The following is a 15381-nucleotide window of genomic DNA, read 5'->3' on the forward strand; positions in this document are numbered from 1 at the left end:
CTAACAGTTAAGAAAGTCTAGTCCTTTAAACAGGTAATCTAAATATTAGGTGGCTTTGTAAAATCAGGGTCATGCTGGCAAAAGTCAAGTCTTCTCTTAGACACATCCTCTCTTCTCTAGTTAGCAGTCATCAGAAAGCAGCTAGTTATTTGTGATATATGCACTTTGCTGCCCATCTTTTTTGTGAACCTTTTTTGTGAGGCTGATGTTGCTCAGTCAGCCTAGCATTAGAAAATAATTTTTTGTCTAGTATATCCACCGGGATAGACAGAATAAAATAAAACACTTGCATTTACATTTGACCTCTAGATGGTGATAGTTAATTGCAGTTTCTTTAGTGCCTGTGAAGCAATATATTATTGCAATAATATTATTTTATCCTATTTCTCAAGTGTAGAATATCTTTGTTATTTTCTGCATATGTTCGGATTCCACTTTCCTGTGAAGTACACAACAAATGCCATTAGTCATGCCTTTTGTTGCTATAATTACCAATGGCTGACACTTAAGATAAGGAAACCGAGATTTTGTGATTCTTAAAATGATACCAATATTTGAATCGCTACTTGTTTGTGGAGCAATAAACGTTTTAGATTATGCCAAATAAGATTAAAGAGAAATATGCTAATCAGACAAGACTGATGCTATTTGCATATGAATAGGACCCCCTAAGATCATAATCAATAAACATACTCCTCTTACAACTTTTTTATTCCTTTGAGTCTCTTCAGTCTTACTGTTTAATATTGACTAATATCTCTTCTCAAAATATTTCTTTTTCTATTACTTTCAATGATGTGCTGTTTTTCCTCTCGGCTTCCTCTCTGATGGAAGAGCATAATACCTTCCTATGAAGGGGCTATTATCATAAAATTGTTTAGGTTGGAAAAGACCTTTAAGATTGAGTCCAGCCATTAACTTCGCACTGCCAAGTCCACAGCTAAATCATGTCCCTAAGTGCCACATCTACACATGTTTTAAATAGCTGCAGGGATGGTGACTCCACCACCTCCCTGGGCAGCCTGTTCCAACGCTTGACCACCCTTTCAGTGAATGAATGTTTCCCAATATCCAATCTAAACCTTTCCTGGTACAACTTGAGGCTGTTTCCTCTTGTGCTACTGCTTGTTAACTGGGAAAAAAGACTGACCCTCACCTGTCTACAGCCTCCTTTCAGGTAGTTGTAGAGAATGATAAGGTCTCCCCTAAGCCTCCTTTTCTCCAGGCTAAACAACCCCAGTTCCCTCAGTGGCTCCTCACAGGACTTGTGCTCCAGACCCTTCATCAGCTTCATTGTCCTTCTTTGGATATACTCCAGCACCTCAGTGTCTTTCTTACAGTGAGTACCTGAATGCTCCTGCTTAAACAGAGGGAAGAATTTTCACAGAAATGCATCATAAAAGACACGGAAGAGAACAGTATCTGATGCTCAACAGTTTTTGAAGGGGAGAGTGCCCAGCAAATTCTTTGGGTGAGAGATGAAACAGTGAAAGCAAAGTCTGGGATCTGCCGGATGTTACTGTCGACCTTTAGTTTATACATGAGCCAGCATAGCCTTAGTATTTCATCAAAGGTAGAAATCTTTACAATGGAAGACAGTGGATAGACAGTTAAAGTAGTTGAAAAGTAGGCAACATTTCAAACCCAAAGCTGATTTTCGTTTCCCTTATATATGAGGAATTGGATTACTTCAGCAGCTGCAGTACGAAGCAAGCAAAAAGGAGAAGGAAATAGTCTTCTAATCATATTCCATCTCAGAGCAGCTCAGGGCAAGCAGAGAAGAAAATGGTCTAGAATGATTGGGAGAATTTGAGAGAAAGATGAGGCATGTGGCATTTTGAAAGAGAGTGGTTTGAGAGTGCATGAACCAAAAAAGTTGAATGTCCCACTTTTTCTGTAATGGGACCTGTGTCAGGAGGAAGCATCAGAGAAGCATAAAAGCAGGTAAAGGAGAAAAAAATTCAAATCGCTGGGATGGAGGGAGTATACAAAGGTGAGATCAGTCCTCAGAGACTTTTATTTATTTTTGTAAAGGAAATCGTAATACAACTTAATACACTGTTATGCTTATAGATATGCTAATCTGGATGCAAAAAATACTAAGAAAATCAAAGTAGAAATTAAATTTTCAATTTACTTCATACCTACTACAGAAAGAAGATAATAATTTTTATCCAATAAATATCTAGAATAAATAATAGTTACCGTATTTACAAACTGATCGGTGAGGTATCCTCCTTTCCCTGGCCAAAGCACCCAAAATACGATATTTGGAGAAAAAGCCAGCAGTTCTGTCGTTTTACCTATACTCTCCCCTGCAGAAACTTCTTTCACTGCAGTGGTTGTCATGCATTGCAGCGACTGTATCAGTTCAAAGTGCATGTTTGTGAAATGGTGTTAATTATTTTTTGGTATTATAAGTAACATTTCACTGTCAAAAAGAGCTAATTATGTTATTGAATGAAGTCTTCTGTGCTGATTTGCTTTGTATTTGGAATAAATACATTTTTTATTTCTTCCAGCAAAAGCATAGGCATACTGCTTTGGTCACTTTAGTGCTGTTTTTGGTGAATAGAAACAGAACTGTGGCTACAGAAACACAGTGAACATACTTCTGCACGTATGTAATTGAGTGGATAGGCCTAAAATGCATGACATATTTCTGTTTAGTAGAACAATATTGGTTGTTCTTAAGGTCCATGCTTTCATGTGCATTCTCTCATATATTTGACATTATATTGTTCATTTTTATGAACTAAATATCAAAACTTTGAAGATGTAACATAAGAAAATACAGTATTTGTAGTCTATGTGCAAGTAGGTAAAATGGTCTTATTGAGATAAAAGCTTGTTCACTTTAATTTCTGTTCTCTGTACATAGAAAGGCACACAAAAAGCTGCTCATATCACAGCTGAAAAGTTTCATTGTTCTGTTTGTTTTTCATTATGCAGAAATTCTTAAATTGGATCATTTTCAAAGCGGGAACTTAACCATAAATGCAGTCCTGCAGCTGTGTCAAAATATAACTTGCGTTTGTATTCTTTTCTCACACTTCAAAGGTAACTTTGGAGAATTCAGCTTGAATTTATATTCTAAACAGAATCCCATTGTCCTATAAAGTCAAGAAATATTACTGGTTCTTCCTTTTTTGCTATTTACTTCCCCTTCGGTTTCATACCTTTTACTACTTCTATATGGTTTGAGTGCAGAAATAATTTTGAGAAAAGCTTCCTAAATAAATTGAAACACATTACTCCTCTCAGAAAAGCATGCTATGAAATAGGAAAAAAAGAGAGTCCAGTTCCCTGAAAACAATTATTTCTTAAATTGTAAATTTTGATCAAAATCTCTTTAGCTTAGTGTTCCTGAATAATTAAGATATACATTACAGTTGAGTCAGTTTTAAGGATTTTTAAAACTTTATTATCATCATAAACCAATATTTGAGAAACAGAACAAGTAGTAGTTCTAGAAGCTCATCCCAGAACCTGTTGCACCTCAGGTTAAAATGAATGCATTTTCTTCTTTCCACAGAAAGACTGGTCTGTCATTTTTCTTAGATTACGTTAGCAATACTTTATGGAAGTACTGGCAGTTTCGTTTTCTGGAAATATCATGGGTTATAAGGTTTGTTTAACCAAATGTTACATTAACAGTTACTTGGGGGTTGTTGCAATGAATATTCCAGGCTTCTATAATGTCTGTAACAGCAAACTCAGTAAATGTAGAGAATCAGTAGATAAATTTTATTGATATTAACAAGTTTTGCCTAATATTTCCGAGCACTGAAATTATTTCTCTTTAGTCTTTTCTCTCCTTTATATCATAAATAAATTGAACAGGCATTCTGAAATAGGTGGGTTTATTTTATAAATGGGAAACTCATAGCGAAAGCAGTGAAAATGAGTGGGTTAGGTAGTTGAGGAGAACTTTAGATGCAGATGAAATCTTGTCTCCTCTTACTACTTCCAGCTCTCCATCAGTAGTTCTGAACTAGACTTCTACAAGTCCCTGTCTCATGCTTGATGTTCCCTCTCAGTAGTTGTAGCAGAAGAGGATGTTTTTTATGCTGTTTAGTAGATTACTTTTTGCAAGAATAAAAGAGAAATTATCCCTACTGTTAAGATTGGTAGAAGATAATGTGGGTCACAGTAGGATTAGAGTATTTTAGAAAATAATTTTAGTAGTTTAGAAGGTAATTTGGGGACATTACAAGTCTTGCAGTTTGGACCTGACATGAAATTATGATTATATAATACAATATATAATTATTTAAATTGAGTATTTCAAAGGTGAGAGGTAAAGGAGATGCAAGATTTTGGTGGTAGAGTCTGCCTATAAGAAGGGGAAAGGCTGAAATTACTGCAGTTTGAACTTCATCCATATCATCTCCTGGCATGGTTTTTTGAACAGATGTATCAACGTAGGTAGTCAGAGGAACAGTCTGTTCTATGTAACTTTTTTATTTGCTCCAACCTCACTTTGTCCTGTCTAGGGGAAAAAAAAAGAGGCAAAGTTAAGCACATAACGTGTCCCTCCCTGTACAATCTCTTCTCCCATCCCCCCATAATGTTCACATTGCCAGTCTTAGAAGATGCATAAAATCCATTTAAGAACTGTCATTCATTCATTGGTTTATCCTGCTGAGTCCTAGCAATATGCTGCTTAAGATATATATGTTCTGTTAGCGTGAGCAGGTTTGATTATTAATCTTCTCATCTTTTTTTATCTTAATCTGTTCTATCTAAGCAGATATTCCTGTATCTGAAGCAAATATTCCCATTTTATGGAAATATTTTATAGCTCCTTTACCAAGAACGAAATTCTAGCAAAAAAATTAAAGCATCTCTGCTGCTTCATGTCTACTTTCCTTTTTCTTTCTGTACTGAGTAATGAAGTGTTGTGGTAAAACTATGGACCAATGATATTCCAGAATTTTTTGAAGTGTTATTTAAAAGCAAATGTAAAGAAAACTTTCACCAGTCAAGTTCAGAAAAAAGTATGGTGCCACTTTGTGTGTTACGTTTTTGTATTCATGCTGATTGCATTCTCTACCAAAGGAGTTGCTGATTTCTTGTTTTTGTTGTTGCATGCTTGGGCATTGATTTTAAAGGCCTGTGTAACAAACAAGAGGATTTCTAGAAAACCCTGTTTTATTAATGAGGGAAAGGAAGTTAGAAATACAGTAATACACTAGAAATACAATAATGCAGAAATAATAGTTTTTCTCTCAGCTCCTTCTGTTTTGTCTGCCCTCCCACCCACCCCAATAATGCTGAGTTCAGCGGCAGTCACAGTAGCTTCCTTAGTGTTGATCAGTCTCATTTACATTCCCTATACTGCCCATCATAGTTTTTTTTCATTCTGGTAAGAAAAACTATGACTTTGTCCAGTATATCACTGATTCTTTACAAACTTTCTCTGTATTCGTTATGTCCTTTGAAGTGTTCTACTGCTGAAATGTTCTGACTTCTCTCGCACCTTGTGCCATTGAACTTTGTATACGGTTTAGTAGAGTTTCACTGCTTACCTTCCATTAGCATTTTCTCTCTCCTGACATTTTTGTTGCCTCTGGAATGGGATATAGATTCACAGGGTCTTTAACTTCAGCAGGTTTGTATTTGTGGAGCTCCCATGCACAGAGTTCTCTGGCTAGAATTTCATTTTTCATTATGTATTCAGATCATCTTACCAGGAAATGTGTGACACATTTGTAGGGAAGATTCAGGAATAACTTGGTTTAGGGAAGTTCCTTTCTGTTACTTAATCTGATATTTCTATAACAATGAATGTCATTGCAACAGAAGATTCTCTAATATTCCATTCAGTATCTCTTTCTATCTACAATGCTTGAGACCCAAAAAGTGAATCCTAAATATACCAACATATATTTTGCATCCAAAATGAAGGGAGCCCATTGTAGACTTCTGCACACCTGAAGAACGAGTGTTGAGTATAGGCATTTAATCTGTGAAGGTGCAATGGAACTGAAGCGAGTTGGAATTTTGGCATTTGTCCTTTCTACTCCTCAGGCTTTTATACACAAGTAGTGATGAACTGTGTGAATAATTACTAGTCTGTTATTGGGATTTGTTAACAGCATTTTTTACTCAACTGCTTAAAGATTCCTTAACATATTAAAGAAACTTTTGGCACAAAAACCAGTACCATGGGAGTAGGATTTATTCATTTCAGCATGCAGTCATTAAACTAGTGTTTTCAAATCGGTTTTCAGAAGTTTTTTGACATTTCAATAATATTAAGATAGCAGGTAGTTGGCTGAGAAACAAAATAGGAAATTACTACTGTTTTTGCTATTTCTCTTCAAGTCTTTGACTTTAAACATGTTTGTGATGAGAAAATAACAGACTAATTAATTATATATACTTAATAACTGAAATTTTTATTTTCAGCTGCTGTAAATCATAGCTACAAAAAAGTTACCTATCAGACTTTATATAGCAGACCCAATTGGAAAGTGCTCCTAAGTTACAAGCAAAAGCTACTGAATTAATTTTTTTATATACAAAAGAATATTGAAGTAGTATCTTTTGTCTACAGTCCAACAAGCAGTCTAGTGGTGATTTCGATTTGGTCTGTAAATTTTCTTTACCTTGAAAATTACTTAATTAGGTTAGGAAGTGGATTTCTGGAAAACATGGGCATTTGAAAGGAAATGTGGTGATTTGGAATTGATTTTTAAATTGATCAGATAGTGAGCCTAAGAGTAGTCCTTTCAACTTCCTATAACATGATCTTAAAATACTGTTCTGTATTTATGTCATTTTTTAAGGTATTTTCAGTAGTAGAAAGTAGTGCTGCCCTAGGGTGCAGCATAATTATTTGGGACAAACATGCACAAAAATGTACTTGGCAGCTACAGATTCCATTTCTGATTAAAACAGCATGAATGAAATTGTGGATACATTAAAGGTAGTAGGAATAGTCATAATGACTTCTAAGACAATTTCAAACAGTGCATCTCAAGTTGCTTGATTCAGTACTATTTTTAAATTCTGTCTACAAAGATAATTGTTCCATGTTATTCCTGTGATTAAGTTGTATGATCTGTATTTGTTTTAAATGAGACTAACTATATGCCTTATATGACTAGCCTAGAATAAGTTTATCCAAGCAGTTTTATATTTAGGATTTACTTTGTTTGATTTCCCAACTGAATTTGCATTAAGTGTCTTGAAGTATCTCGGCTTGTGAATAGTATTCCCTGTTGAGATAACAAAGCTTTAAATGTGTATTACATCATGAACTTTAATATGCCTTTCATACTCTATTATATGATTGTCAATAAATTCAATATGGCACAGTTGTTACATTTTCGTTTCTTACTGTCTAAAAGAAAACAATATTGATGTACATAGAACAGGAAGAATTTTGTTAGCAGTTTCATCTAAGAAATTAATCTATGTTTTTGCAGTCCTTAAAAATTCCAATTACAGTGTACTGGATTCCTTAATTATTTAACTGTAGGTTACAGATTATCAGGTAATACTGAACTGTGTGATTCACCGCATCACATGTGCAAAGATAACTGCTCAGTTAAATTAGGATTTCCATATTTAATAACTTGGTTAAAAATAATTCAAGCTTTTTTGTCATCCCTGCCCCCTGCAGGGAAGCTGAAATGAATCTTGGGAATGTATAAAAAATTTCAGTCAATATGCTGGTTGAAGTGAGCGCAGGGAGGGAGAAAGGTTAGAGCTGGGTGAATAAAGAATATGTAATACAGTTTTTACTACATTAAATTAACTTTATTGAAAATACGCAAAATACTTGCATTTCATATTTCCCTTCATGGATTTTCAGAGATGAACTGAATTGTTAAAACAGGTGGTCCTGTAGGTGTTTAATTATCTTTATCCAGGCTTTACTTTCAAAATGAAAGGAGGTCTGAATACTTCTTGTAGACCTGTTGTAGTGGTTCCATCATTACACTATCTGAATTCTTGTACCAAAACTAGTTGGATTTGTGTTTAGATACACATTTGTACTTCACACAATACTCTGAATCTTTTGTATTCTTAGAAGTGCTAATTTTGGAATTACTATATTAATTTAATTTTTTGTCATCATCATGAAACATGATGAAATATATAGTAACCCCAAAATACACTTGTTATTCAATAGAATCAAATAATATGAATATATGAATATTTTTCTACAGTGAAATAGTTTGGCAGAAGTTGCATGGTGTATTTTGTTTTGTTGCAAGACAGAAGCCTTCTATAAATTTGAGACCAAACCAAAGGAAGGCTGCGTAAGCTGCTTCTGTGGGAGAAGACAAGACATCACTGGATCTCTGAAATACCATGAGTCCTTAGTAAAATTTTATTTTTCCTAAGCACCTGGCAAATCTAAAGGAGAAAGGACCATGTTAATGTTTCAGTCATCACGAGAAGCTACAATTCCATGTTGGATTCAAAATCCAAATTTCATTTTTTCCTAGCATTCATGAAAATACAGTTACTGCCCACTGTGTGTGGTAGATCTTGTTGCTTTTTTACATAAGCATTCTCCTGATACTTGCCTTACAATTTACTAAATTACTGGGGTTTTTTTGAGAAGCAAGGCAATGCAGTGTCATCAGTACTATTCCAGCTTAATTTGTGATGCAAAATACTGAGATAAACTCACACATGAGAATGAATGAGCTACAGATTCCACAGAAGCAGCTAAGGAAAGGGTCACTCTGGATCTTGAGTTTTGATGCTTGGTTTATAGTTTCTGACTTGTGCTATTTCAGCATTCTTTAAAACTGTGGGCTTGTTTCAGTAGAGGAAAGGTTATTGCCTAGTAATGAATGAAATCTCAGCTTTCTCTAAGTATATTTCGCTTCTGCATGAAATGTTCCTAGAGAACGTGAATATTTAGCATGTAATTGGTAATATGCTCATGAAATAATTCAGTGGCAAACAAAAACAGAAAATCACAAAAACTACAGCTGTGTTAAATTATACTTAATGTCCTATACAAACAGAAAGAATGAACTGTGTTTATTTTCCAAACAATAAAATTTCTAGTTTAGTTTTCAATGTAATTTTTTTTAGAAAGTAAATTAAATTTCATACTTTGGGTAAAATCATGTTTTGCAATTCTGATGCTGCAAAGCTAATTTACAAAGTTGAAAAATTGTTTTGAGTACATAGAAATCAATTTTATAGTGGTATAAAAATATTTTTTCCTTTGGTCACTGGCTAATAGAATATGCTGGAAACCATGGTAACAAAAAGTGCTACCATGTTTGCCCCAGAGTCTTGTTAAAATGAGCAAGCTATGTTTGTCTTGTTTGATATAATAAAAAAAGAGGAAAAGAGAAGGAGAAGGACGAAGGGAGAAGATTGACCTGTACAACAGAAACAGCAAATATACAGTCAGAGATGTATCTATGAGTAAGTAATCCTGGAAATGCTGGTACCATTTCATCATGAATGTGAAGGTGTTAAGCCATGAAGCTGTAAAGAGTAAAGGGAATATATTAGCTCAATGGTTTGTCTTTAAATTGTTTCCTTCCGTATCTGTATTTTGCAGGTGTATATTAGGATAAAGGATGATGAATGGAATGTTTATCGAAGATACGCAGAGTTCAGAAGCTTGCATCATAAGTTACAGAATAAATACCAGCAAGTGAGGACTTTTAACTTTCCACCAAAAAAGGCCATTGGAAACAAGGTACTTAAAAGAACTTACAGTATCAGCAAGAGTTGGGGAAAAAAAACCCTTTCCTGTCCACACACACACAAAAAAGATGTGACTGTCATAGATATTTTTTACACGTGCTAGACAGTCCCTGCTATTTTTATACAGACAGCACTCATCAGCTGCAGATTCACTGATAATATAGTTAATGCATTGATTTTTCTACTCACTTAAAAGGAAACTCTTTTGGTTAAATGAAATACTGATGACATATACAGTAGACAAATGCACAAAACCCCCATAACTGTACCGGACAGCTGTATATGTAAAATGTAATTTTTTACTCCATTATTTTCAATAAATGTCAGCTATTAACACCGATCAGTAATTAATTAAATATCTCTGTAAACTTTAAAAAGTATCAGTCTAAACTCATTACATTTCCTATGCTGTTCACCAATTGTTGTAAGTTCTTTGAACCAGCTTTTTGAAGGCATTTGGGTTCTTAATTCCCATAATCTGTGTCTTTGTGTTTTAGTTCTCCCATTTTAAAATGGGCCTTCCTGCGTTTTCCTTTCACAGGGATTTTGCAGGAAATACAGTAAATATTGTACTAAGTATGTAGTAAATATGTAGTATCATGTAATTGAGTCCTTAATCACCAAAACATTAAGAAGTTCAAGAGCTTAAATACCCATTGCAATATATACCATAAATCCAGTAAGGATTGAGAAGTAATCAAAGTGTAAGAATGATCTGAAAAAATTATTTATCATAAGTAAAACATTTAAAACATGCTTATGACTAAAAACATCTCTATGAAACCACTGGGTGCTTAAATCAACATTGCTAATGTTAATCAAATTTGTTAGCTTTTATATGGGATTTTCCCCTTTGTTTTTTTTTTTTTTTGCCATATTATCACTGAGTTCTTGTATCAAATATCTAAGAAGCACCAACCATAGTGATCAGTGAAGTCATCAAAAGAAAGCTGACATGATGACTGAAATACTTCAAGATCTTAATGACATTTTATTTGACCTAAGACCACATTAATACATGTATCACTAAAATGCCAGAATCATGTAATTATATCTGTTGCAACTTGTCCATGATAGGAAAAAAATCATAATTGATGATTCGTATGAAGTAATACAAAATTTTAAAAATAAATAGAAAAAATAATATATATAAACTTCTTAATGGCATTCAGATGTCAGTCAATGTTTAAAAATAGTAACTCTGATCTGACTTCAAATAATTTCCCATGTGTTCCATAAAAATGAGTAGTTAAGCTTGGCACACATGATACGAAGGGAGTAGTGATGCATATAATCTGGAATAAGCGGTGGTGATACAAATATATCTGGAATTTTTCAATAAAATCTGTAAGTCTGTTTGCTTGGCATAAAGTCCAGAGTTAATGTAGTTGTTCATTGCCCACTGAACTAGTAAATGAAAGTACTTATGAAAGCTTTTCTGCTTTTTTTCTATATATTAGATCATGCGTTTTTCATTTCATTTTCAATGGATAGTTTTGTAATAAAGCAATGTATTTTCTTCTTTGTTACATAATGAATTCTTCTTTTTTGAAGTGATGGAGTATCAGCCTCTTCAATAAATTACAAAAGCCTTCTTTTAAGCTTTTTTTGATAGTCTTTCATCCTTAATTACTTTAAATACTAATTGAATTACAATTTCAGTTGCACAACTGATGCGTACAAAATTATCAGTTGAGCAACTCATTAAAAAATTTGCATTGCTTATTCTTTCAGTGCTTTAGCTTTGGGCCAAAATTCTACTGTAATCATGCCTAAGCCCACGATCACTTTCTGTCATATAAGATACTTTTTCAGAGATCTGTTCTTTACAGAAAGAAATGGGTGCCATCCATTGCACTCCTGAAAGACTCCTATGATGAGACATAAGCTAGTTGTATAATTGGAATTGATTAGTGATTATATTTCTGGGTACCTGCTGTAAATATCTTACAAGTCACAAAACAGTGCTTTCACATCAGCTTTGCAAGAGCTTACCTCAGTTTATCACACAAGAGTTTATTTCCACAGTACATTGCGTAGGCAAATTTTGGTCCTTTTAGTGGTACTATTTTTAGTACCATGTCATGGTACATATTGCATTTAGGAATATTGCATGGTTTTCTGTGGTGTGGTGAATCATGCTTCAGGAACAATTACCCTGCAGATCCAGCAAAAGTAGTAGCTCCTTGGAACACATTGCACTGTGTGACTGAATGAGATGAGTTAATGGCCTTGAGATGGCCCTTTTTTCCATGACAGAGCAAGTTGAAGTAAATGGAATGTTAAAAAACTCCATGTAAAATTAATTCATGTGGGAATGTCTGTCTTGGAATTCTGTAGAACTTTCAGTTTAGGATGAGGGATTTGTGCAGGATGTTAGACGTGCAAATGTTTGGTAATAAACAGTAGAAGAGATATTATCAATCTACTGTTTTCAATACTTTTTTAACTTTAGTGGCTACAAAAGTATGTTCCCTTTTATGTATACTGTTACATTACCATAGAAAGTTTTTCGCTCTGATATTATACTGTTTTTAATAGAATTGCATCTGCCTTGCCATTTCTAGATTAATCAATAGAATATTAAATCAGTGCCTGAACGGTTTCAGAAGCTAAATTCTGCTAATAGAAGTATCTCTGTTCAGTTTACATCAGTCTGTGGTTTTCATCTCCTTCACAAATCTTCAGTGCTACTAGATGCCCAGATAACACAGTGGTAAAACATAGTCCTCCATATGTAAATGGCTAAAAATGACTATTTTGCAGCTTTTGGAAAATGGTGGTATGTGCTTTTATATCCTTCAGGTCTGTACCTGACTGATGTTACTCATTGCATATCTTCAATACACTGTGTTTGGTACTGTGAGGCTAATGAAGGTGATATGCTTATTCTAAATATTAGTTTAATTTTAGGCTAGCTAAAATTAAACTAATTTTAGGGGTTTTTTTACTAAATATTAGTAAATATTTAGTAAATATCTAGTAAATATCTAAATATTAGTGCACTGAAAGAGGGTTTTGCTGTAATTGATTTCTCCCTTAAATACCCAGCACTAAATTTGGTGTTCAGTTGCGTGTCTCAGATTGAGGGAACCTCCGAGACCACAAGAGGACACCATGCTCTACAGAATGACCTAGAACCACTGCTGCAGAGTCACAAAATACTATCCATTGTTTTGCTATGCAAAATATTTGAGCCCTGAGGAGGGAACTTGGCTAGAAGAGAATAATGTAGAAAAAACTATTAATTTACATGCGTATTTTTCCTGCTTACTGCAATAGAAATCAGGGAGGTCAGGTTCAAATGCAAAGTTGCAGAGTTTGACACAGGGAAAATGCAGAACAAAAGCAGAATTTCAGCTGAATGAGGATTCTTAAAAGTGAGAAAATCAAGTGTTTATTACTGCATATATATTGTCATCAAGTAGCAGTTACATCTGAAAATATTTGACTATTGTAAAACAATGGATTAAGAATCTAATATTTATATTCTAATTGTTATGTTTCAATGTGTTTTTGCCTTAAGTTGGGACAGTTTATCTGAACAGTTCATGTTCATGATCTTTCAACAAATTATGTATGTAGGATTAGAAACTAGCTTTTATGCTTGAGGAAAGCATAAATTTAATATACAGAACACCAACTAGTAGAAAGTGAACAGAGAAGAGGGAAGAACACTGCTTTGAAAAAGTAACATTTTTTCGATTGCAAACAAGAATGTGTATTTGCCTTTCAGGTTGGTAACCTTATTTTCAGTGTATCAGTTCAAACATTTGAATAAAGTCAGTTAGAACTAATGCAAAGAAATGAAAAGAATAGATTAATTTATAAATGTTGCTTTGAATCAACCCAGAACTGGTAATTTAATTACTGAAGGAGCATGTAACAATAATGCTTGCAAGACACCATGTCTGAAGTTTCATACATACCAGTTCCTGTGCTGTATATTTTCTACTAATGGTCTTTCAGTGCTGGTAGCAAAAAGTTGACAAATTTTCCTTACAAGAATAAGTGTCTTCCTTCAGTTTATCAATGTTTTGTTTGAGTGAAAACAAGAAATGTATTTGTTCTCTTTTGTTGCATGTATAAGAAAAATGTCATATATTCATTGTATATTTTTGTACTTCTTTTGTAAACTGCAGATCACTTTATTTAAAACTTAAAAATTTGAACTGTATTTTTAAGATTTGAACTGTTTATTTTTGTAATTTTAAACCACTGTGCCCCCTTATCAGCCTGGTTTGTGGTTTGCTAAGTATTTTAAATGTAGGTGTATATACCAAGACTTGTAATTTCAAGCTGGTTTTCTTGCATGAAATAGGTTTTTGCCTTTTAGCTAGCCTTCAGGTACTTTGGATCTTTTGCATTCATACTTCCACTGTTTAAGTCCTTGTGACTACTGCCTTCCTGTCAGGTTCCTAATGTCCAAAGGACTGGTTTGGTTTATAAACCAGCACGCTCTAGTTTAGAGTGTGCTGAGTTAGGTGAAGCTCATGAAGAGAAGCTTCATCTATATGTATTAATACATGATTGCAAAGAGATCCCTGCATGCTTTTGCATAGAAATATAGCTTATGGTTTTTTCATTGAAAATGAGCCTTTACATTTAGCTTTGGAAGTTTGTCAGTGCTGTGTTGATGTCTCACTTCTTGAAATGTTTCTTTCAGACTAATGGTTAAATAATAATATGGAGAACTTACTGGACCTATTACTCTTAATTTTTGAACACTGCATTGTCCTTAAAATCTCGGTTGCTACTTCTGCCTTGGGCAGATTCTAACAGTTAAAGAATGGATTTTAGTAACTGAGTAAACACCTAATTAAGTCTCCTCTTGCAAGGGTATTGTCCCAATAGAGGACATATCAAAATAGAAATGGTTCTTTGCTTCCACTGGAAATGTGAATTCAGTGATTGAGTGTGTAGAAATTGAATAAGGTAGTTTTCCACTGAGTGCTGACTTGACTGCATGATATCCTTTGCTTTCCTTTAAAACATCGGATACCCCATATGGAAAGAATATACAGCACTCTTCTGAGATTAGGAGAGAGTGACTTTGCCATGACTCCTCAGCTGCATAGGAGGAACAATACAGAAATCTAAAATGAGTTTTCTGTCTAGGAGAAAATGTTGAGAGCAACATCATTCATCATTTTTATCCCATGCAACTGAAGTCTGTGAGCAGTTTCTCTAGCCATAGCTTGTTTCATGGCCAAGTGTTAGTGCAATAAAGTATATGTGTCCCTCTCACCTATCAGTAACTAAGCTAAATTGTATGTTACTCTGCGTAATTGTTTTAAAAGCTTGTAAATGCGTTTATGTTTCTCAAAAGCTATATATTTGTATAGACATATATACACATATGCATATGACAATATCAAAGACAGCATTTAGGATATATATGAAGTTGGTTTCTGGAATGTATCTTGTAATTCTGAAAGTTCTATTTACCAGGGACTTTATCTTTCTCCCATTTATGTCAGTGGAGATTGCTTCCTTCCCCACCCCCTCAGCACAGCTGCTTTTTTATCAGTGTCTGCTCTGTTTGCCTGTTGCTGAAGATAGTGAAGCGTTTAAGACAGTCTGCAGGATAACTGTTTTAGCATTAAAAGGTACAGCAGGTAAAGATTTTATTTAGAAGAAAAGAAAACAACATAGCTTGTGTTGTATGCTTGTAATGTATACTGG

General features: G+C 34.1%; 1 protein-coding gene across 2 annotated transcripts in view; it reads left to right on the plus strand.

The window, feature by feature from the left end:
* SNX29 (sorting nexin 29) overlaps positions 1-15381 on the plus strand; it is a 106091-nt gene that overhangs the window by 74269 nt on the left and 16441 nt on the right. For both annotated transcript variants that reach the window (XR_008731897.1, XM_055708110.1), the window contains exon 19: positions 9548-9688. Coding sequence is in view for 1 of the 2 variants with exons in the window: in XM_055708110.1 (XP_055564085.1) it covers positions 9548-9688 (141 nt within the window). In the remaining variant the exon portion in view is untranslated. The remainder of the gene's footprint in view (positions 1-9547; positions 9689-15381) is intronic.

This window comes from Falco cherrug, chromosome 4 (genome assembly GCF_023634085.1).
Source record: "Falco cherrug isolate bFalChe1 chromosome 4, bFalChe1.pri, whole genome shotgun sequence".
Taxonomy (NCBI): domain Eukaryota; kingdom Metazoa; phylum Chordata; class Aves; order Falconiformes; family Falconidae; genus Falco; species Falco cherrug.